This window comes from Dictyostelium purpureum (assembly GCF_000190715.1).
Source record: "Dictyostelium purpureum unplaced genomic scaffold DICPUscaffold_81, whole genome shotgun sequence".
NCBI lineage: Eukaryota > Evosea > Eumycetozoa > Dictyosteliales > Dictyosteliaceae > Dictyostelium > Dictyostelium purpureum.
The window spans coordinates 57,717-80,790 of record NW_003519418.1 but is presented as its reverse complement, the minus strand read 5'-3'; the positions used below and the strand labels follow the sequence as shown (position 1 = coordinate 80,790).

At 25.3% G+C, this 23,074-nt stretch overlaps 9 protein-coding genes across 9 annotated transcripts; 8 read left to right on the top strand and 1 right to left on the bottom strand.

The window, feature by feature from the left end:
* Nucleotides 1-338: 338 nt before the first annotated feature.
* On the top strand, nt 339-3,119 carry DICPUDRAFT_150880 (uncharacterized protein; the record flags this gene model as incomplete). Its single annotated transcript, XM_003286822.1, has 2 exons — nt 339-1,223; nt 1,293-3,119. 2 exons carry the CDS (start codon nt 339-341, stop codon nt 3,117-3,119), a joined length of 2,712 nt encoding a protein of 903 aa, XP_003286870.1.
* A 453-nt stretch (nt 3,120-3,572) lies between these two features.
* DICPUDRAFT_77743 (uncharacterized protein) lies at nt 3,573-5,519 on the top strand (the record flags this gene model as incomplete). Its single annotated transcript, XM_003286821.1, has 4 exons — nt 3,573-3,606; nt 3,697-4,205; nt 4,286-4,460; nt 4,543-5,519. 4 exons carry the CDS (start codon nt 3,573-3,575, stop codon nt 5,517-5,519), a joined length of 1,695 nt encoding a protein of 564 aa, XP_003286869.1.
* A 404-nt stretch (nt 5,520-5,923) lies between these two features.
* On the top strand, nt 5,924-9,846 carry DICPUDRAFT_150878 (uncharacterized protein; the record flags this gene model as incomplete). Its single annotated transcript, XM_003286820.1, has 2 exons — nt 5,924-7,004; nt 8,423-9,846. The coding sequence occupies 2 exons, from the start codon at nt 5,924-5,926 to the stop codon at nt 9,844-9,846; spliced, it is 2,505 nt and encodes an 834-aa protein (XP_003286868.1).
* A 540-nt stretch (nt 9,847-10,386) lies between these two features.
* On the top strand, nt 10,387-13,428 carry DICPUDRAFT_150877 (uncharacterized protein; the record flags this gene model as incomplete). Its single annotated transcript, XM_003286819.1, has 2 exons — nt 10,387-11,038; nt 11,303-13,428. The coding sequence occupies 2 exons, from the start codon at nt 10,387-10,389 to the stop codon at nt 13,426-13,428; spliced, it is 2,778 nt and encodes a 925-aa protein (XP_003286867.1).
* A 224-nt stretch (nt 13,429-13,652) lies between these two features.
* On the top strand, nt 13,653-15,131 carry DICPUDRAFT_150876 (uncharacterized protein; the record flags this gene model as incomplete). Its single annotated transcript, XM_003286818.1, has 2 exons — nt 13,653-13,907; nt 13,986-15,131. The coding sequence occupies 2 exons, from the start codon at nt 13,653-13,655 to the stop codon at nt 15,129-15,131; spliced, it is 1,401 nt and encodes a 466-aa protein (XP_003286866.1).
* Nucleotides 15,132-15,218: 87 nt separating this feature from the next.
* On the bottom strand, nt 15,219-16,243 carry DICPUDRAFT_31574 (uncharacterized protein; the record flags this gene model as incomplete). Its single annotated transcript, XM_003286803.1, has 2 exons — nt 15,219-15,773; nt 15,854-16,243. The coding sequence occupies 2 exons, from the start codon at nt 16,241-16,243 to the stop codon at nt 15,219-15,221; spliced, it is 945 nt and encodes a 314-aa protein (XP_003286851.1).
* Nucleotides 16,244-16,674: 431 nt separating this feature from the next.
* On the top strand, nt 16,675-17,327 carry DICPUDRAFT_77737 (uncharacterized protein; the record flags this gene model as incomplete). Its single annotated transcript, XM_003286817.1, has 3 exons — nt 16,675-16,704; nt 16,777-16,812; nt 16,926-17,327. The coding sequence occupies 3 exons, from the start codon at nt 16,675-16,677 to the stop codon at nt 17,325-17,327; spliced, it is 468 nt and encodes a 155-aa protein (XP_003286865.1).
* A 1,061-nt stretch (nt 17,328-18,388) lies between these two features.
* Nucleotides 18,389-19,990, top strand: DICPUDRAFT_31594 (uncharacterized protein; the record flags this gene model as incomplete). The annotated part of the gene is made up of 1 exon (XM_003286816.1): nt 18,389-19,990. A coding segment is annotated over one exon (1,602 nt), but the record flags the coding sequence as incomplete, so codon positions are not given.
* Nucleotides 19,991-21,295: 1,305 nt separating this feature from the next.
* Nucleotides 21,296-22,770, top strand: DICPUDRAFT_54540 (uncharacterized protein; the record flags this gene model as incomplete). The annotated part of the gene is made up of 2 exons (XM_003286815.1): nt 21,296-22,166; nt 22,203-22,770. 2 exons carry the CDS (start codon nt 21,296-21,298, stop codon nt 22,712-22,714), a joined length of 1,383 nt encoding a protein of 460 aa, XP_003286863.1. The 3' UTR covers nt 22,715-22,770.
* Nucleotides 22,771-23,074: the final 304 nt, after the last annotated feature.

The following is a 23,074-nucleotide window of genomic DNA, read 5'->3' as shown; positions in this document are numbered from 1 at the left end:
AAAAATTAAAAATTAAAAACTATAATAATTCAAATATAATTTCTTTCTAAAATTATTTCTTTTATTAAATTTTATTTGTTTTAGTTTTTAATTTTTAATTTAATTTAATTTTAGTTTTTTTAATTTTAAAAATGATTATTTGTTGGGTTATCTTTTTTCGTTTTCGTTTTTTAAAAAAAAAAAATTTTATTTTTTTATTTTTTTTTAATTTTTTTTTTTACTTTTTATTTATTTTTTTTTTTTTAAAGCATATTATTATTTTTAAACCGCATATTTAAATAAATTTATAAATTATTCAATACTCAGATAGTTTTTTATATATTTAATATATTTATAAAATGGCAAAAAAGAAAGGTCAAAGAGTAGAAAATCCAAATTGGAAGAAAATCGATACCGATCAAACATTAGTATTTGAAGAAGCTGGTTTTTTAGGTTTAGAAGAGATTGATGAAAAAGATTATTTTTTAACAAGTGATAATGCAAAAAAAATTGAACAAGAATTAAATAAAAAACAAAAACAACAACCACAACAACAACAAAAACCACAACAAAATAAAAATAAAAAAAGAAAATCAAATAAAGATTCAGATGATGAATATGAAGGATTTGAAGATAGCGATAATGAAGAAGCTGCTAATAATAAAAAACAAAAAATTTATACAGTCGATCAAGCTATTGATGTTTCAAAAGAGTTATTAGGTGATTTTGTAGAGGGAAGTGTAAAGCATAAAAAGAAAAATAAGAAAGGATTAAAAGTTAAACAAATTAAAGATGAAGAAATGAAAGAATCAGAAGAAGTTAAGCAAGTTAATTCTAAACAACCACAACAACAAAAACAAAATAATAATAATAATAAAGTTAAACAACAACAACAATCAAACAAAGAGGAAAATGAAACTGAAGAACCTCAACAAGAAGAAGAGGATGAAACTAAAATTAAAAAAGAAAAAAAAGTTAAAACTGAACAAGAGATTAAAACCACCCAAAGAAATATTCAAAAAATTGAAAAGATTAAAAAAAGAAAAGAGGTTTCAGAATTAAAAACAATTTCAACAGAAGAACAAAACCAATTAGATATGTCAGAATGGACTGCTTTAAATCTTGACCCATTAATTATAAAAGGTTTACGTTCATTAGGTTTCGAAAAACCAACTGAAATTCAATCTGCTGTTCTTCCAGTTGCTATTTCAAATGGTTATGATATTATTGGTGCTGCACAAACTGTAAATATATTAATAATAATATAATATGGAGTATAAATTACAAATATTAACATTATTTATTAATTATAGGGTTCAGGTAAAACTTTAGCATTTGGTATCCCAATGGTACAAAGAATTTTACAACATTTAAGAAAACATGGTCAAAGTGTTGAAAAAGAAGGTGAAACTAGAGATAAACAAATTGAAGAGGAAGGTGATGAAGAAGAGGAAGAGGAAGAAGAATCCACTGGTAGAAGTGAAGAGCATAGAAAATTATATTCATTGGTTATTTGCCCAACTAGAGAGTTAGCAATTCAAGTTACCAACCATATTAAATCAATTATTGCATTTACAAATCTTAAGGTAGTTTCAATTGTTGGTGGTTTAGCACAACAAAGACAACAAAGAATTCTTACAAAAAGACCAGAAATTGTTGTTGCAACTCCAGGTCGTCTTTGGGAACTTATTACTGAGGGTCATAAGCATTTAATCGAATTAAATTCATTATTATGTTTGGGTATAGATGAAGCAGATCGTATGGTTGAACAAGGTCATTTTGCAGAGCTTGAAAATATTTTAAAAACATTACCAACATTCAAAGGTGCAGTATCTAAAAAAGAGCGTTTAAAGAAACAACAAGAACAAGAAAAAAGAAATAAAAGAAGACAGGTCGAAAAATTAAATAGTAAAGGTGAGGTTATAAATAAGAGAAATAAAAAAGGTGATGAAGAGGACCAAGATGATCAAGAAGAGGAGGATGATGAAGAAGAAGAAGAGGAAGAGCAAGAAGAGGAAAAACATTTAACTACAACACATAAAAGACAATCATTTGTATTTTCAGCAACCTTGGTTAATATTCCAGGTGATAATCAACAAAATCAACATCAAAAAAAGAAATATAGAAAACCAACACCAATCGAACAACTCATCGAAAGGGTTAGATTCCAACGTGATTACAAATTAATCGATTGCACAATGAAAAGATTAACAGCTAAAAACCTTATGGAAACAAAGATATTTTGTAATTTAGAAGAGAAAGATCATTACCTTTATTATTTTGTCGAACGTTATCCAGGTCGTACATTGGTATTTGTAAACTCTATTGATTGTGCTCGTCGTTTAATTCCAATATTCAATATCCTCGAGGTACCAGTATTTTCACTTCACGCTCAAATGCAACAAAAACAACGTTTGAAGAATCTCGATAGATTCCGTACTATGAACAATGTAGTTTTGATTGCTACCGATGTTGCAGCTCGTGGTTTAGATATCCCAGGTGTTCAACATGTTATTCATTATCAAGTACCACGTACAACACAAACTTATATTCATCGTAGTGGTCGTACAGCTCGTTCAACTCAAGATGGTATTTCAGTTGTTTTAGTTACACCAAAAGAACGTCCTCTCTACATTAAATTAGATAGTGCACTCGAGCATGATATTGGTAATTTCCCAATCGATTTACGTTATCTCGAAGGTATCCGTGATAGAATATCATTAGCCAGAGAAATAGATCAATTATCATACAAGAGTATTAAAGAGAACAGAGAAAAGAGTTGGTACAAAAAGGCTGCTGAAGAAATGGATATCGAATTGGATCCAGATTTCTTTGGTGATGATTCAGATGATGACGAAACCGAAGAGCGTCGTGTAGAAGAACATAAGAAAGCCAATAAAGCCAAGGCACTTCGTTTCGAACTTAAACAATTATTATCAAAATCACTTTTACCACGTGGTTCATCACAAAGTTATGTTACCGCCACTGCAATCCAAGAGTTGGAAGAAAAGAGTAACTCATCTGCAACTGTTGATTTTGGTAAAAAAGCTAAAAATGTTATTGGTAAAAAACAATTAAAAGCAAAAAAGCAAGCTTTAAATCAATTAACTTTACTTAAAAAAAAGAAACAATCTATTTAAATAAAAATTTATAAATATATAAAATTAAAAAATAAATACTCTTTCAATATTTTTTTTTCAAAGATTAATTTAATTTTTTTTTTTTATATTTTTTTTTTTTTAAATCTTGCAAATCTAAAAAAAAAAAAAATATGAATTTTATTTATTAAATTTTTTGTATAATATTTGTAAATAATGTATATCATAAATCTAGATAATTATTTATCTCAAATTATTAATATTTAAAATTAAACAGTTAATTCATTGAAAAAAGTGCATTACAACACAAATACGGTAAGGGTATGAAAATAATTTATTTTAAAAAAAAATTGAATTTAATTTTAAAAAAAAAAAGATTTTTATTTTTCTATAATATTTTTTTTTTTTATTTTATTTTTTTTAAAATTTATAAAAACTTTGATTTCTCATTAATTGTTTTATTACTATAGTTAAAAATTATATATAATATATAAAATGGATAAGGTCCAGTCAATTCTTTCAATAAAAAGTAAGTTTTATAAAATATATTTTTTTAAAAAACTATTATAATTTTTTAATAATAATTTTTTTTTTTTCAATATAATAATTAATATTATAGTTTGTGGTGCCAAAAATCTACCAAAAATGGATTTAAATGGTTATGCTGATCCATATTGTGAAATTGTATTTGAAAATCAAGTTGTTTATAAAACAAATATTATAAAGAAAACTTTAAACCCAACATGGAACGATGCTCATTATAATTTACTTGTTCATGAATCAAAAAGCAAATATGATTTAACAATAAAACTTTGGGATTGGGATAAAACTTCTAAAAATGATTTTATTGGACAAGTTACTATTCCAATGGAGGAGCTTTTACAAACACCAATTCAAGATAAATGGTTAAATGTTTCCAAAGTTAAAAAGAATGGCAAAATTAAAGAAAGAGGTGAGGTTCATATTTTAACCAAGGTTATTTCAGAACATGAGGTTTATGATACCTTTGTTTCAAGTATTTCAAAACATTTCTCCCATACAGAGGATGAAACATTAAATATTGCAGATTTTACTGGTTTAATCACAACTTTAAACCCAGATTTCCCAGAGACTGAAATTGAAGAGCTTGTATGTATAATAATAATAATATTAATGGCAAACTAATAATATTTATAATTGTTATTAATATTTTTATTTTTATTTTATAGTTTAAAAAAACAGATGCAGATCAAAATGAAACTATTTCAGTTTCTGAACTTAAAGAATTATTTACAAATACCCTTGAAGGAAAGAAATTAATAGAAACACTTCTTCAAGATAACACAGATTTAATTTGGGAAGCATATCAAGTTTCTGATTCTTATTCCACTATTGCTGATAATAGTAAGTAAAAAAAAACAAAAAACAAAAAAAACAAAATTTATTAAACAAATAATTTATTTTTAATGTTTATTTTAAATATTAGTTTTCCATAAGGATATGGGTGGTACATTAAAATCAACAGATAAGGGTAGAAAAGTTAAGGTTATTTATGTTCATAATAGAGAAACTGGTAAATTAGAAGAAGAAAAGATTCCACATTATATTGAAGTTAGTTTAAGAATTATGTATTCAACATCAACAGGTAGAACAGCAATTGGTAACAGCCAAGTTAAACGTCTCATGAGATATTTAACAAATAAAACAGGTAGAAAATATGAATCATTAGAAAGTGTAAAAGAAATTGCTCCATTCATTAAATTCCACAATTTAAATACTGACGAAATTTTAGACCCAATTAATTCATTTATCAATTTCAATCAATTCTTTTATAGAAAATTAAAACCATCCGCTAGACCAATTGCCGAACCAAATAATTCAAAAATTGCAGTTTGCCCTGCTGATTGTAGATTAAATGTATTCTCAACCATTAAAATTTCAACAGAGCTTTGGATCAAGGGTAAAAGCTTTTCATTACAATCCTTGGTTCAAGATGAAAAATTAGCACAAGAGTTTGAAGATGGTTCTTTGGTTATCGCTAGATTGGCCCCACAAGATTATCATAGATTCCACGTACCAGTTGATGGTGTTATTGGCAGATCAATACCAATCGATGGTGAATTATATACTGTTAACCCAATTGCCATTAGAGAGAATGTCGATGTCTATTGCGAAAACAAACGTGTTGTTACAGAAATCATTTCAAATGAATTTGAAAAGGTATTATTTGTCAGTGTTGGTGCAACTCTTGTTGGTTCCATTCAATTAACAAATGCCACTCCTGGTCAAAAAGTAAAGAAAGGTGACGAACTAGGTTATTTCGCTTTTGGTGGAAGTACCATTCTTTTATTATTCAAAAAGAATACAATCGAATTTGACAATGATTTATTGGTAAATAGCTTAAAACCAATTGAAACATTAGTCAAAGTTAATACTTCATTAGGTAAAAGTTTATTACAATAATAGAAGTATATTATAAAAATAAAAAAAAATTATTATAATATTAAAAAAAAAAAAAATAAATTGGTGAAAATTCAGATGCAGATCCAATTTTTTATTTTTGATTTATTATAATTGTTTTTAACGACAAATGTTCAACAATGGATAATATTTAATAAAAGCTTTATTTATAGGAAATACAAAAGGATATATAATTGGTCATATTTTATTTCCTTTTTTACTTGTAAATTTTTTTATTTTTTTTTTTATAAAAAAAAAAAAAATTAATTTAAATATTTTTTCATAAATTAATTTTTTTTTATTTAAAATTTTAATAGTTTTTTTTTTTATTTTTCTAAAACTATTTTTTTATTGTGTATATCTAGTTTTTTTTTATATATATTAATAATATTTTTTAATAAAATAAAATGTCAAAATATTTTCAAGGTGGTGTAAAGTTAGCACCAACCCTAGATTCAATAGATCATAATTCAAGAAAGTTACATGACAACGACGGTAATATAAAAAATTCAAATAACAATAATATCAATAACAGTACCAATAGCAATAATAGTAATAATATAGAAAATAATAAAATCGAAATAAATAAAGATTTAGAAATAAATAGTTTTGAAAATCAATTAATCAAATTTAGTTCAATTGTTAGTTCAAGTGAAATAAAAATAAATCAAATTAATAATGAGTTGAATGAAAGATTACAAATACAACAAATAATAATTAATAAACTATCAAAAGAATGCGAATCAAAAGATAAAGATCTTATTTATTTAAAAAGCGAAAATCAAAAAAAATCAATTTTTATTGAAACTCTTTTAGAACATAAGGAGGAGCATCAAAAAAAACTAAAGGATGAGCTTAAATATAAAGATCACCAATTAAAAGAACAAATTGCCAAAAATGAAAATTATCTATCAGAAATACAATCATTAAAGCATTTAATAATCTCCAAAGAATTAGAATATAAAAAAGAACTTATTCCACTAAATAATATAAATTCAAATACTATACACCCAATGACAAACAATAATAATAATAATAATAATAATAGAAATAATATTGAAGCTCAGCATTCTTCATCCACCAAATCTTTATTTAACATCCATAATGAGGAGCTATTACAATTTAATGGTTCATTTGGTAAAGAGGCAAGTAATGAGGATTTGGGTTTTTCTTTATCAACATTTAATTTTAAAAATTCTGATATTTATGGGTATGATGATGTAATTACCCTGGACCCATTATCATTTCAAAGTTTAGATTCTAGTATTAAACCAAATAAAGGTAATATCAATGATGAACCAAAGCCCCTAACTAATGTGGTTTACGTAAAGAATATCTCACCATTAAAGCATTTTTTAAATGATAGTGGGAAAATTAACATTCCTCTTCTTTACAATCATTTTATAACATTTGGTGATTGTAAAATATTGGTAGATAAGGATGGTAGCATATTCAAGATTTTACACGAAACCATTAAGGGAGAACTTTGTATGTTCTTTTCTCTTAATTTTATTTTTTCAAACCATCAAGATGCATCAAAAGCAATGAAATCTGCAACTAAAATTATCATCAAAGGTTGTAGCAAACCGAAAAAATTAATTGTTGCACCACATAAAGACTTTGTTTCAGGTTATTATAAATAATCATTTTAAAAAATTCCATTTATAGTTCTCTTTTTTTCACCAAGGTATCACAAATGCCATTATAGTTACAAATTTCTAAAAGTATAATATTCTTTCTTTTTATAAATTAAGCAATAGATTAATAATATTCAAAAATAGATTTATATAATGGTGCAATTCATTATATTTAAAAAAGAAATATTTTATGGCACTTAGTTTGTCCCCTTTAAAATACATTGATTAAAACAATCACCACACTTCAATTTGATAATAATTATAATAATTTAAAAAAAAAGATAAATAAAATATCCTCCCAAATGGGAGTTTTTTAATTTTTTTCTAAATTTATAATTATATGCTCAAAAATTATTTGAAAATTATAAAATTGGAGAAGTTGATTTTTAAATTAAAATTGTGTTTAAAATAAAATTATTTTGATGTATCTAGATCTGATAAATTTTTAGTTTTTATTGCCCAATTGCATTTTCTTAAAATATTTTTATGAGGGTTAAAAAAAATATTTTTTTTTGTTTCTATTTTTACTAAAATAATATTTTTTTATTATAATGGGTGTTGAAACAATAAATAATGAAATAAAAATAAATTAGATACATTAAAAAAAGTATTTCTTATTTGACTACATTCTTATATGGTAATATTTCAAACACCCACCCACTTTTGTATATCTCCCTAGTCGGTAACCCCCATAATTTTATTATTTTATTTTTTTAATTTTTTTTATTTTTAATAATTTTTTTATAGTAAACTACAATGTGTATTATGGCAATAGTAATTACATTGTTTTTTATTAATTTGATATTGTATTAATAGTATTTTTTTATTAAAAATAAATTAATAAATAAATAAAAAAATAAATAAAAAAATGAAACATTAAATCATTAAAAAAATAATTATGTCTTTAAATATGTATTTGTAATTAGATATAAAAAAAAAAGATAATAATATTCAATTTTAAAATAGATAAATAAATTTAAAAAAATTATGATTTTTAATTTTTTTATTTTTTTTTTTTGCACAGGATAGAAATTATTTATAAAATATATATAGTTTTTATAAAAAATGGATGAAGATAGAGATAATGGAAATGTTAAATAGTATGTATTTTTTATAGATCAATAATGGGTTTTTAAATTTATACTAATTTTTTTTTTAAATATAGCGAAAAAAAAGATGAATCTAATATAAAAAACCTATACCCTTTACCCCGATTTTACTTTCCAAGAAGATTCATATTCATCATTTTAAGTTTTATATCATTAATAGTATGCAATGTAACCAGAATAGTATTAAGTGTAACAGTTATCAAGATGAAACAACAATATCATTGGAATGATTCATTCAAAGGGGTTTTATTAGCTGCATTTGCAATGGGTTATTTATGTACCCAATTACCAGCACAGGCATTATGTGATAGATTCGGCGGGAAAAAAGTATTTTTAGTGGGTCTAACTACATCAGTTTGTACATTGTTTTTGGTACCGGTAACAGCCAAGCATAATGCTCTTTTAATATTGGTTAGGGTTGCATGTGGTATATTTCAAGGTGTTGCATATTCAACTATAAACTGGATGGTTGCAAGATGGATTCCTCTGAGTCAAAGATCAACTTCAGCAAGTATAATATGGAGTGGTATATTTATTGGAACTGTTGTTGGCGATTTCAGTACACCAGTTATTTTAGACTATTTCTCATGGGAAATGAGCTTCTATATAATAGGAGGATGCTGTTTATTGTGGTCTTTGCTTTGGTTGGTTTTTATGTCAGATTACCCAAAGGATATTATCATTGGAATTCATCCTAATGAGTTGTTATTCATTAATCATGGAAAAGAAGAATTCACAAAGGATATAGATATGGATGAAATAAAAGGAAATAATCAAAAAATAGAAATTCAAAATGAAAATACTTCAAGTAGAGATTTAGATAACAGTCTAAATAGCTTTACAAATAGCAAAGATGAAAGTATAGACAGTGAGGTGGACTATATTAGTTCCTCATCAAATTCAATCTCCCAATCAAAAGATAGTATGGATCCTCCAACATTAAAGAAAGAAAAGGACTCATACTTTTTTATAATAAGAACATTTTTAACATCTCAAAGTGTAATAACATTGCTTTATTTAAACATTACTTGTAATTGGGGTTACTTTTTATTGTTAAACTGGTATCCAACCTATTTATCAAAACAGCTTGGTTACAGTACTGGTTTTATTTTCGCTTGCTTCAACTCGTTGCCATTTTTCATCGCCTTTTTAAACTCTATTGTATTTGGGTATGTTTCAGATAAATTAGAATCAAGAGGATATAAAAAAAATACAATTCGTAAAGTTTTAGGTTCATTCGTCTATTGGTTGCCAGCTCTATTTTTAATGTTGTTAGCAAGAGTACATGTGGATAATGTTGGTAAAATAGCTTTTATAACTATAGCAATTTGTGCAAATGGCTTTTCTAACGTAGGATATCAAATGATAACATTAGACATCTCAACAGTCAAAAATGCTTCAATTGCAATGGGTATCGGTAATTTAGGATCAGCAATTCCATCCATGTTAGGACCTTTAGTTGGTGGGTATATTTTAGATGCTTTTAATGGGGATTGGAGTTATATTTTTATTATATCAGGTACAACATATATAGTAGGAACAATAGTATGGGTAGCATTAATGAAAACTGATGTGATCATATAAAAAAATTAAAAAAAACTAATAATAATTACAATAAAATTAAATTTTTTAAAAAAAAAAAAATAAAAAAGAAATCTAATTTAAAATTATTTTATACCAAAATATATTTATTTTTATTTTATTTTTATTTTTATTTTTTCTGTTTTGTTTTTTTTTTTAGTTTTTTTTTTTTGTTGAAATGAATTTTAAAAAAATAAAAGAATTTAGTTTTTTATTTATTTTATTTTTTTTATTTTTTTATTTTTATTTTTTTTAATATTTTAAAAGACAATTAACGTCAGATTCATTTCATTATTGGACATTAATTACACCATTAATTTTATTTAAGTAAAAAATCTAAAGATAAAATATTTACAGAAAGTAAAAAAAAAAAAAAAAAATTTTATTTATTTAAATTTAAAATTGTAGACATTCATTAAAAAAAAATAAAAAAAAATAAAAAAAATAAAATTTTCTTATCACAGCCATTTAAATAAAAAATCATATATAAATAAATAAATAATATTATTAGCTTTAAAAAATATAGTTATAATATAAAAAATAATGGATATCGAAATTAATAACGATTTTTTATTTTTTAAATGTTTCAGATCGCTTGTAATTAAAAATCACATTTTTTCTTTTTTAAAAAATCAAAATTCAGATAATAGTTATGAAAGTTCAATATCACTAAAAAAATTAGCCTCAAAAAATCGATTCGAAATGATTTTGGATAAATTAAAATCAAATCATTTTATTTTTATAAATCACGAAGGTTTAAGAGATCTATATTTAGAAACATACAAGTTTTTGCCACAGTATGAAGAAATATATAGACTATTATGGAACTCTTATAAAGAAAGGTTAAGAAGGTTAAATTCATTAGATTACTCAATTAAAGAGAACTCTATTCAACAATTCAAAAGTCTTTCTAAAATTTTATATTTAGAACTTAATAAAAATAATTACAAATCTTCAGAATCTTTTCAAAATAATAGTGGTATTAAATATTATAGTAAAGTTAATAGAAACAATGTCATCGACCAAACATACAGATTATACAGTTTAATGGATTTAGCATTAGAAAATAGCACAATAGAAATTGCAAAATGTATATTAGATTTAATAAATAGCATCACTTTCGAAAATAATCGTAATAAAAAAAAAGCAAGAGTAGAGATTTCAACATTACCAACATCAGCAATAAATAATGAAAGTGAGTTAAAGAAATTAATTCTTTCGGGGGGTGAAATACCCATATACTCAATCTCATTAATAAACAATTTGACAAAAGAGAAGCTAAATTTCATTGAAAATGTACTTTTGTTAGATATAGAAGATCTACTAGTAAAATTCAAATTTTTTGGTTTAAATTCTTTCCATCAAATAGACGAAAAATTACATAGAACATGCTTATCTCTTCTTCTTCATGGATATTTTTTAAACATTAATAGAACCAAATTTTATTTCAATAGTTTAGATTACACCAAAATCCATGTATTATTAAAAATTCAACACTCTTTCACTGATAATCATATTCAATTCCGTCAATTTTTAATAGATAATAGAGAATGTAGTATGGAGGCACTCATTCAAGCTTCAAAAAAATATATTATAAATAGCAATTCCAATACCGTTAATAGAGAGCTTTTTTATTATTTCGGTGTCTATTTAATTTATTATTATCTTCAACAAAATAATTATAATCAAATAGAAATGCTATTAAATTATTCCCAAAACTCCTCTTCCATTTTATGTATCAATTTAATATTCTACTACTCTATATTCAATTTATCAATAGATACATTCAACTTTTATCTCTCTTTCATCAATGGACCTAACAATACCAATAGATTAAACAAAGATATTATTTTCAAATTAAAAAACTATTATGAAGAAATAGACACCTCATCCCACTCAATCGAAATTGCAAAACAATTTTTTAACTTTTTAATTTCCGATGGAAACTGTGGTGCAATAATAATTTATAACTGGTTCGAAATTTTTAAAGTTATTATTGTATACTATGACTCGCAACTATTAGAATATTTATTAATACACAATGAAAAGTTTAGAACAATGTACAGCTACTATATGGTCCACTACTTTAAAGATATGTTAGAAATTCACTTTAAAAGAAATAAAACAACAAAACAATTTAACAATAAAAACATTGAAATATTTATTCAACAAATGAAATCAGTAGAACTTTCAAAAAAGAATGTAGATCAACTATTAAAAAAACTAAAAACAAAAAAGTGTATAATTTTATTAAATCATTTCCTTAAAAACTATCAATATAATCAACAGCAACCTGAAATTATAAATGAAGAAATTTACTCCAACTTCAAAAATATATACTCTTTTCAAAATCAATTTAATGTGGATCAAACCATTCAACTATATTTAAATCTAGATCAAGACTCAGTAAATATCTTTTTTAAATTTAAAGAAAAGAACCCTTTTTATCTCAATAAATCCAATATTTTAATATTAAATTTAATAAAATCAATAATATTCAAAGAATATAGTCAAATAGTTAAAATTATATCAACACTACAAATAAACAGCACTTTAACAACTGAAGATTTAAATAATGTTATTGGCGGTGGGAATAAAGAAATTATAGGGTTTTTATTTTTAAATGGATATTTGGATCCGTTTGATATAGAGTGTTTATTGGAAGAAATATTTAAACAAATCGACATTGATAAACAATTTATATTTGACTTAATACCATCGGAAAAAAACCAATTAAAGAACCAATATAAAGAAAGCTTTTATGATTTAATTACGATCAAATACCATGTAGATGACATTTCAAAAGAAACCGTAAAAGAAGATGAAGATAATGAATCAAAGAGTCTTGTAATGCTGCTTTATGAAGGTTATTATCAAAAGGTATGGGAATATTTCCAAACTAATGGTGCAATAAATAAGAAATTAGATGTTGCAGACTCTATCTATAGAGATTTACCTATTGATTACTTTGTGCGTTTCTACGACCCCCTCATCAAGGTTCATCTCGATGACTCTGACAAAGTATTAGAAGTATGTCTCTATAGATTCGATATTTTAGAATTTCTCTGGATCCATCATCTTGATCACGAGCAAAAGAAAGATCTCATCTTAAAGATATTTAGCGAAATGAACAATATGAACTGCCACCCCATTATTGAATATATCCTAAAAGAAAAGAAGCAATTTATCTACAATGACCTTCAATTGGATAATGACCACATTTATAAACTACATAGAAATGCATTGGTAGATGGTGATATTTCAATTTATCAGTTAATTAGATCAATATTTACATCATTTAATTTCCAAATAGATTTCAGTATTATTAAAGAGGTTCTTCATTTTGATAGTGGTACCGCAAGATATGATGTAATCGAATACCTATACGATAATAATTTAATTCCAAATTTTAAAGATATCATTAAAGGTCAAAAAATATTAATAAGAGAATTTAACAATAGATTTATAGTCCCGGGTGATAACTCTACAATAATAGTTACAAGATCAATGTTTATACTAATCTATACAATTATAAGACTGCAAGAACAAGCCCAACTAAATAAGGAATATTATTATTGCGAATAAAAAAATAAAAATTAATTAAATTAATAATTGAATTAACTGTATTTAGATTTATAAATAATTATATATGTGTGTGTGATCATCATTTTATTTTTATTTTTTTAATTTTATTTTTATTTTTTTTTTAATTTTTATTTTTTTTATTTTTTTTTTTTTTAAATTAAACCATTATTATTTTTTTTAAAATTTTCATTTATTTGTTTAATATTTTATATATATTTTAAAAAATGAGTATGATTAGAAGTATTTCAGGTGTAAGAGGTGTTATTGGACAATCATGGACACCCACATTAGTTTCAAATCATATTATTGGATTCACCCAACTATTAGAATCAGAAAAATATTACAATCAAAAACAAAAAAAAATTGTAGTTGGACGTGACTCTAGAGTTTCAGGTCCTTGGATTGAAATGATTGTTAATGGTTCATTAATTTCAATGGGTTATCAAGTTATTCATATAGATATTGCAGCAACTCCAACAGTAATATTTTAATTATTATTATTGTGACAGTTATGTTTAAAAGATATATTAACATTTTTATATATTTGAAAAATTTAGGTACAATATATGGTAGAAAAAACAAAATCATCTGGTGGTATTGTTATTACAAGTAGTCACAACCCAGTAGAATGGAATGGTTTAAAGTTTGTTGGTCCTGATGGTTTATTTATTGCACCAGTCGAATGTGAAGTTTTATTTAGTTTAGCAGATAATCCATCATCATTCAAATTCCCAAATTATGATAAATTAGGATCAGTAGTTTGTAATACAACTGCCAACAAAGAACATATTGAAGCAATTTTCAAATTACCATTTATTAGTGTAGATAAAATTAAAGAAAAGAAATTTAAAGTTTGTTTAGACTCTGTCAATGGTGCAGGTGGTCCAATTATGTCATATTTATTAACAGAATTAGGATGTGAAGTTATTGGTATCAATTTAGAGCCAACTGGTTTATTTGCACATACACCAGAACCAGTACCTGCAAATTTAGGCCAACTTTGCGAATTAGTAAAAACACATAAAGCCGATTTTGGTATTGCTGTTGACCCAGATGTTGATCGTTGTGTTTTCATTGATGACAAAGGTGTACCATTAGGTGAAGAATATACTTTAGCAATGGCAGTAGAATTATTATTGGGTGATTGCGGCCGTAGAGGAAATGTTTGTAAGAATTTATCATCATCACGTGCCATCGATGACATTTGCAAGAAATACGACTCACAAGTTATTTGTGCACCAGTCGGTGAAATCCAAGTCGCCAAAAAGATGCAACAAGTTAATGCCGTAATTGGTGGAGAGGGTAATGGTGGTGTTATGTTACCAGATATTCATATTGGTCGTGATGCACCAGTTGCCGCTACATTAGCCCTTCAATTATTAGCCAATCGTAATGCTGCCTCCATTAGTGAATTCAAGAGAACCACTTTACCAACCTACGAAATTGTCAAATTAAAAGCTGGTATTGAAGGTTTAGACCCAGATGCTATTTTAGCAGAATACACCAAACAATATGAAAATAAAGAAGGTGTTGTTATCAACCAAGAAGATGGTTTAAAAATTGACTCTGCAGATTGGTGGGTTCATCTCCGTAAATCAAATACCGAACACATTATTCGTGTTATCTCTGAAGCCAAAAATACAAAAGAAGCAACTGACATTGCAACTAAATTTATAAATGAAATAGAATCAAAACGTAAATAAAAGAAAAAAAAAAACCCATATAACTATATTATTTTAAAAAAAAAAAACTATAGTTTTTATTTTATTTTATTTTTCTTTAATATTATTTTATCTATTTAAATATTTTGAAAATTCATCCTCATTATTTTCATCGTGTTCATAAATTACATCGTCATCTTCAAAAGATTGGTAATAAGCTTCTTGAACTTCTTGATATTTGTCAAAATTCCATTGGGTTTCTCTTTCTTGGATTTCCATAATTGATGTATTTGTGTCTAATGAACCATAAATATAACCATTACTTTTATCGATTGAAACAATTAAATTTGCAACGCTCTTTTTATCCATAATATTTAAAGGTATGAAATTGACTAAACTAAAATCTTCTATAACACCTGCAATTGATTTATTCAATTCACTAAATCTCTTTAAACGTGGGTCTTTATCTAAAAACGAATTTAGATAACTTAAATCTAAAACATCTGTATAATAATCTAATTGGAAATCCAAAGGTCCATTTTGTTCGATTAAGTCCATCTTTGATAAAACATTAACATGGGGCAATTCTATTCTAACCATTGATGATAGTGATACTAATAAAATTGATATAAAATGACTTGGGTTTTTACAATAAAATGAATCAAAAATTTGAATAACTGTTAGCTAGTATAATAAAAAATTTTGGTTATTATATTAGTTTTTTTTTTTTTTTTTTGTTTTTTTTCTTTAACTCTTATATTTACTCTAAATGACCATTTTGATATATTTTCTAATAAATTTGAAATAACTTTATAATGAGTATATAGTTCAACTTGACCAGGACAGTCAAATAAAATATAATGATCCTTTAGGGGTAATAATTTTTCTTTTAACCAATCTATATTCTTTTCTAAATATTCCATACAAAATATTAAACCTCCATTAGGTCCCAAATCAGTCTTTTCTACAACTTCCTGAAAATCTATTAAATCTTGTATGTTTACTGCGCATTCATATGGTATATTCTCGTTGGATGGATCTAAATTTACAATTGATACCTTTCTTCCGATGGATGCTAAATATTGTGACATACCATTACAATAAACTGTTTTACCTGATCCTGGTGGCCCTATAATAACTTGTCCAAAACCCATTTTATATAAATTATATACACAACAAAACGAATAATATTACTCTTTTTGAATTTTATGAGAAAATGAATTTAAAAAAAATTAAAAAAATTAAAAAAAAATTTAATAAAATTAAAAAAAAAAAAAAAATTTTAAAAAAAAAAAAAAAATAAATTATAAAAAATTATAAAATATAAAGTTTTTTAGAAATTCTTAACCTTTAGAGAATAAGAGTAATCATAATTATAAATATTTGTATTTAAATTACCTATAAATAAACTATCAAACAAACAAACCATTTTTTTTTATAATAAAATCCAAAACCCATTAATTTTCAAAAAAATAAAATTTTATTTTTTTTTTATTTTTTTTTTTTTTTCAATTATTTTTAAATCCAAAAAATTTATTTTTAAATTATAAATAATAAACTATACATATATATAAATAAATAAATAATGAGTACTTGTCCATATTGTAATAAAAAAGTATTTTTTATTTAAATTATTCAATTTAAATTATCAATAAAAACTAATAATTCTTATTTTAAATACAAATAGGTATATTTTGCAGAACGTCAATTTTATAAAAATCAGGTAAATTAAAAAGAAATCGAAATTATGAAATAAATCAAAAATAGAAAATTTTAGCTAATAATTAATAATCTCAATTTTTAAAATAAAAAAAAAATAAATAAATATCATTATAGGATTATCATCAAATTTGCCATGGTTTGTTGATTAGAGAAGAGCAAGCTAAAGCACCAAAAGTTTTTGCAATTCATGAAATTATTCATTGCAACCCTGATGAAAATTTAAAACAAAAATATCCATTAGCTCCAATTGATGGTTATGTACCATCCCAACCCTCCACTAGTGCCTCACCACCTCCAAAAACAGTTAAAGAAAGACTTAATACAGTTTCATCAGTTGATAAAGTTGTTTCAACTCCATCTGGTTTCAATTCATCAGGCTCAAAAGTAACTACTCAATCATCTTCACCATCATCCTCACCAAAAGTTTCAACCAATGGTCCAAAGAAATGTGGGGGTTGTCCAAATATTTTACAACCAAATAATCGTTTCTGTACCCAATGTGGCTTAAAGTGTTAAATAAAAAATAATAAAATAAAAAAATAAAAATAAAATTTAAAAAATCCAATTCGATTTATTTAAAAATGTATAAATAAAATTCAAAAAAAATGATCATTTTTTAATATTAATTATTTTTGATAACAACAGCAATTGTCCAAATGCAAAAAAAAAAAAAGAAGAAATTCCAATAAAAAATAAAATTAAAATAAATTAAAAAAATTTATTTTTATTTATTTTTTTCATTTTTTCATTTTTTTTTTTTTATTTATTTATTTTTTTATACTATCAACAGTCTTTTAAAACTTAATTGTTAAAAAAGCAAATAAATCTGTATATAATAAAAATTCGATATGATATCGTCAAATAAAAATAACAATAATGATATAATAGTGGAAGATTTTGATATTGATATTGATTTTGATTTCGAATTAGAAAATGATATAAATAATAATATAAATAATAATATAAATAATAACAATAATAATAATAATAATAATAATAATAATAATAATAACAATAATAATAATAATAATCAACTAAACACTGTAAATAAATCTATTTTAAAACCTTCACTACCCTCAAAACCTTTTAATAAAACGTTTACAACTCAAGTAAACAATCCAAATAACTCCATTAATAATGGTAATATCCACAATAAAGCAGTAGTTTCACAACCAAATCCTATAGAAATATCAAAATCTGCTCCTAATACACCTCAAAAACCATCTACTTTTTCATTAAAACCACAATTGCCACAAAAACCGGCATCCTTAACGCCAACCAAACCATCCACATTACTTAAACCACAGCTACCACAAAAACCAGCATCCTTAACTCCAACCAAACCGATACCAAATGCATTTAGTAAATTAAATAATAATTTAATAAATAATTTAACTAAACCCAATATAAATACAATTTTACATAATAATACCGATAATAATAACAATAATAATAATAATAATAATACCAATAATAATATAGGACAGCAAAATTTATCAGAATCTTATATAAATAATGTTTTAATACCTGGAATATCACAACAACCTAGGCTAAATATTAGAAAGGATATTATATTCCAGTTAGTGTCAGAAGAACTATTTACATCAGTAGAACAATATAATAATGTTATCGATGCAATTTTTGAAAGTGTACCAGGTGCACATTATAAAGAATATCAAGGTTGCAAGTGGTGGCTATTTAAAATACAGGAGCATGATAGGCTATGTGCAAAACTATATTCATTAAACCAATCAGAGTTAAAGGTGCACAGATTGCCACCACATATCATAAAAACATTTTTAAAGCCTGAAAATGCAAGTGATCCAAAACCATTAGATATAGATTTTTCACAGATGCCAAGTTCACTTTTACCATTTCAAAAGAAGGGCATCGAATTTGGTATAGAAAAAGGTGGAAGATGTTTAATTGCAGATGATATGGGTCTAGGTAAAACAATTCAAGGTATATCAATTGCATATCACTATAGGAACGAATGGCCATTATTAATTGTTACTCCATCATCACTTCGTCTAGTTTGGGCTGATTCGATCGAAAAATTTTTTCCTCAAATTCCCTCCTCCGATATTAATTTGGTGATGAATGGTAAATGTGGTCTCAATGGGCTAATCAATATTATCAGTTATGACTTGGTAACTACTAAATTGGATGTGATTCTTAAAAAGGGTTTCAAGGTTGTTGTCCTCGATGAATGTCATTATATAAAACAAAATGTATTTAGATCTCAACGTTCAAAGAGTTCATGCGATATTCTATCTAGAGCAAAACGTACCATTCTGTTATCTGGTACACCTGCACTTTCAAGACCCATAGAACTTTATAATCAAATTAATTGTATCAAACCAAATTTTATGAGTTGGATGGATTACGCTTATAGATATTGTGCAGCTTATAAAGATCGTTATTCAATCAATACTAGTGGTTTCTCAAATACCAAAGAGTTAAATCTATTCCTCAATACATTTATGATAAGAAGACTAAAAGATGAAGTACTAACAGAGCTACCAGCGAAAAGAAGAGAAAGAATTACCGTCAAACTAGATAAAAAGAGATTAAAGGATATCAAGCAAACAGTAGAGAAAATTCGTCAACATTCTAAAGTGATGGGTGATGGCGGTGTGGATAATCGTACTGCAATGAGCGCAAGAGGTTCGAAAAGTAGTATGTTTTTAAAGTTGCTACGTGATACAGGTCTTTATAAACTATCGGCTATCAACCAATTTTTAAAAGATAAACTTACCGATGCCCCACCAGACCAAAAGTTTTTAATTTTCGCTCATCATAAAGGTGTGATAGAAGGTATTTGTAATATGCTCAGAAAGATAAAAATAGACAAAGAGAAATTGGATTTTATTACAATTGTAGGTTCCACTCAAGCTCAAAATCGTAATGAACTTGTAAATCATTTTCAAAGTAACCCCAAATGTCGTATTGCAGTTCTTAGTATTACCGCTGCTGGTACCGGTCTAACTTTAACTGCTGCTACCTGTGTTATTTTTGCTGAATTGCTATGGACCCCTGGTGTATTATTCCAAGCAGAAGATAGAGCACATCGTTATGGTCAAACCTCATCAGTTTTGGTTCAATATCTTATCGGTATGGGCACTGTTGATGAATCAATTTGGAACTTAGTAGAGAGTAAAAAGAATCTTTTAGGTAAAGTTTTAGATGATGAAGATAACCAATCACTCAATGCTGATATTTCTAGTATCGAGCTGAATGCTAATATTTCAGATACATTTATCAATTCCCTTTTAGAAAAAGTGGAACAATCAGACAAAGAAAGAAAAAGAAAATTAGATGAAAAAAAATTAAGAAAAGAACAAAGAATGAAATTAAAAGAACAAAATAATCAAATGGATGACGAAGATGACTATGATTATAATTATGAAGATGATGAAGAAGACGATGGCGAAGAAGAAAACAACGAAAATAACAGCGATGAAGATGATCAAGATAATAGTGAAGACGAAGAAATTGATTATTTTGATGAAGATTCAAGTAAATCCAAAAAAAAACCGGCTGCAAGCAAAAAGAAATCATCAACTACAACATCAACCTCAACACCTGTAAAAAAAACTCCAAAAAAAACAACCACCAAATCTTCAAAGAGTGCACCATCCACACCATCAAAATTGACAAAATCAAACAAATTTAATGATGATGATGCTATTGATCTTTTCGATGATGATTTAATGTTAGATACCACACCATCCAAAAAATCAAATTCAAAACAAACAAACAGTAGTAAATCAAAGAAAACCAAACTCCCACAAGTTACCTCTGTGATTGATGTCGATATTGATGAAGAATACGAAGATTTATGTAGAGTGGATATTTCACAATTCTCCTCTAGCAAGCACGAAGATTTAGATGATTTTATTTTTAAACCAAAAAATTAAAAATAATACACAAACTTTTTCTGTAAATAATTGTTATTAAAAAAAATAATTAATTTTACAATTAATTTTATCAAAAACAAAATCTTAATTTTATTTTTGTAAATCTTTAAAAATAAATTATTTTTTCTTTTATTTTGTTTCGTTAAAAACTGTGTTGTTTCTGGGGGAAAATTAAAATCACTCCAGAATTTGAAATTTAAAAACAAATTGTGATGTCTTTTCAACAATAATTTTATTTTTTGATGTTAACATATTTTTGTTGTTTATAATAAAATTTCGAGTTTTTTTTAAAAATATCTTTTTGAAAAAAAAATGTGCATATAAGAAAATCATATAAATTTCAAACAAATTTTTATGTCATTGTTGCTATTGTTTTTTTATTTTTTATTTTTTTTGATTTGGTTTAAAATTATTTTTTATTATTTTTTTTTTTTGATTTTTTTTTTTTAAAATTTTTTTTTTTTTCATTTACATTTTTAATTTACATCTTTTCATTTCTCTATTTTTTGTTTTGTAGTGCATCAAGTTTGTTTGTATTATAAACTTTAAAAAGAAAAAAAAATGATGCTTGGTTCAAGAGTAAATTTAAAACATATTAAACCAAATAGATTATTTAATAAAAATATTTTAAATAATGCAAGCATAACTACATCAAAATTAACAATACCAATCTCATCATCTATTAAAGCCAAATCAAATAATGTTAATAGTAATTTATATTCAAAATCAATTTTTAATCAAATTTTAAATAATAACAATAGCTATAAAAGATTTTATTCAACTAACGAACAAAAACAACAAGAACAACAAGAACAAAAATCTCAACAACAACAACAACAAAAAGAAGAAAAAGTTAATGAAGATGAAGAAATTGAACAATCAGAACCAAATAAAAAAGTTGGTAGATGGTTATTATTCTCATGTGGTTTAGTTGGTGCAATGATTGTAATTGGTGGTATTACACGTTTAACAGAATCTGGTTTATCAATGGTCGAATGGAAACCAGTTGTTGGCACAATTCCACCATTAACACAAGAAGAATGGGAGGCAGAATTTGAAAAATATAAACAATTCCCAGAATATAAAAAATTAAATATGGGTATGACATTAGACGAATTTAAACAAATCTTCTTTTGGGAATATTCACATCGTTTATTAGGTAGAGTCATTGGTGTTGCATTCTTTTTCCCATTTGTTTATTACTTAAAGAAAGGTTATATCGATCGTTCATTAGCTAAAAAATTATCAGTTGTATTTTTAATGGGTGGTGCCCAAGGTGCACTTGGTTGGTATATGGTTAAAAGTGGTTTAGACGAAAAATTAATTCAAGGTGAGGTACCAAGAGTCAGTCAGTATAGATTAGCTGCTCATTTAGGCAGTGCATTTGTCATTTATACCGCTTTGTTTTGGTTTGGTTTAGGTTTAGTTAGACCAGGTCAATTATCTGTTTCCATGATCAAACAAATTAAAGCCGCTATCGCTTCCAATCCAAATCTTCAAAACTTTGCTCCAAAAATGAAGAAATATTCTCACGCTGTAGCTGGTCTCATTGGTGTCACTGCCATGTCTGGTGCTTTTGTTGCTGGTCTCGATGCTGGTTTAGTTTATAACACTTTTCCAAAGATGGGTGATGATTGGATTCCAGATGATATTATCAATCCAAAAATTAAACCAGCCTATAAAAACTGTTTTGAACACGATGTAACTGTCCAATTCCAACATAGAGTTCTTGCTTGTATTACCTATGGTTCAATTCTTGCCCTTACCGCTTTCGCCTATCGTGGTCGTAAAGCATTATCACCAAAAGCTCGTTTAGCTGTTAATAGTTTAGCTGTTATGGGTACTGCTCAAGTAATTTTAGGTATTTCAACTCTTTTAACATTTGTACCTGTTTCACTTGCCGCCTCACATCAAGCAGGTTCATTAACTCTTTTAACAATTGCTACTTGGTTATTACGTGAATTAAAGAAATTACCAAAATAAAATAATAAATAATAAATAACAAATAAAAAGCCCCAAATAAATGGTTTATTTTATTTAAAAAAAACAATTGATCAATTTGAAAATTATTATTTTTTGATTTAAAAAAAAAAGAATATTTTAATTTATTGTTTTGATTTTTTAATTGCTTTCATTTTATCTAATAAAACTCTTTGATCTCTAAAAATATTTGAAGTAACTTTTTTACATAATGATCCAAATTCGAAATTTTCTTCTTTGCTATTTAATTTAGTTTTTGATTGTTTAATAATTTCTTCGATACCTTCTTTATATGAAACTAAAATTCAAAGTTGGATTAATATTAAATAAAAAAATATTATATATACAATATAAAAAAATATA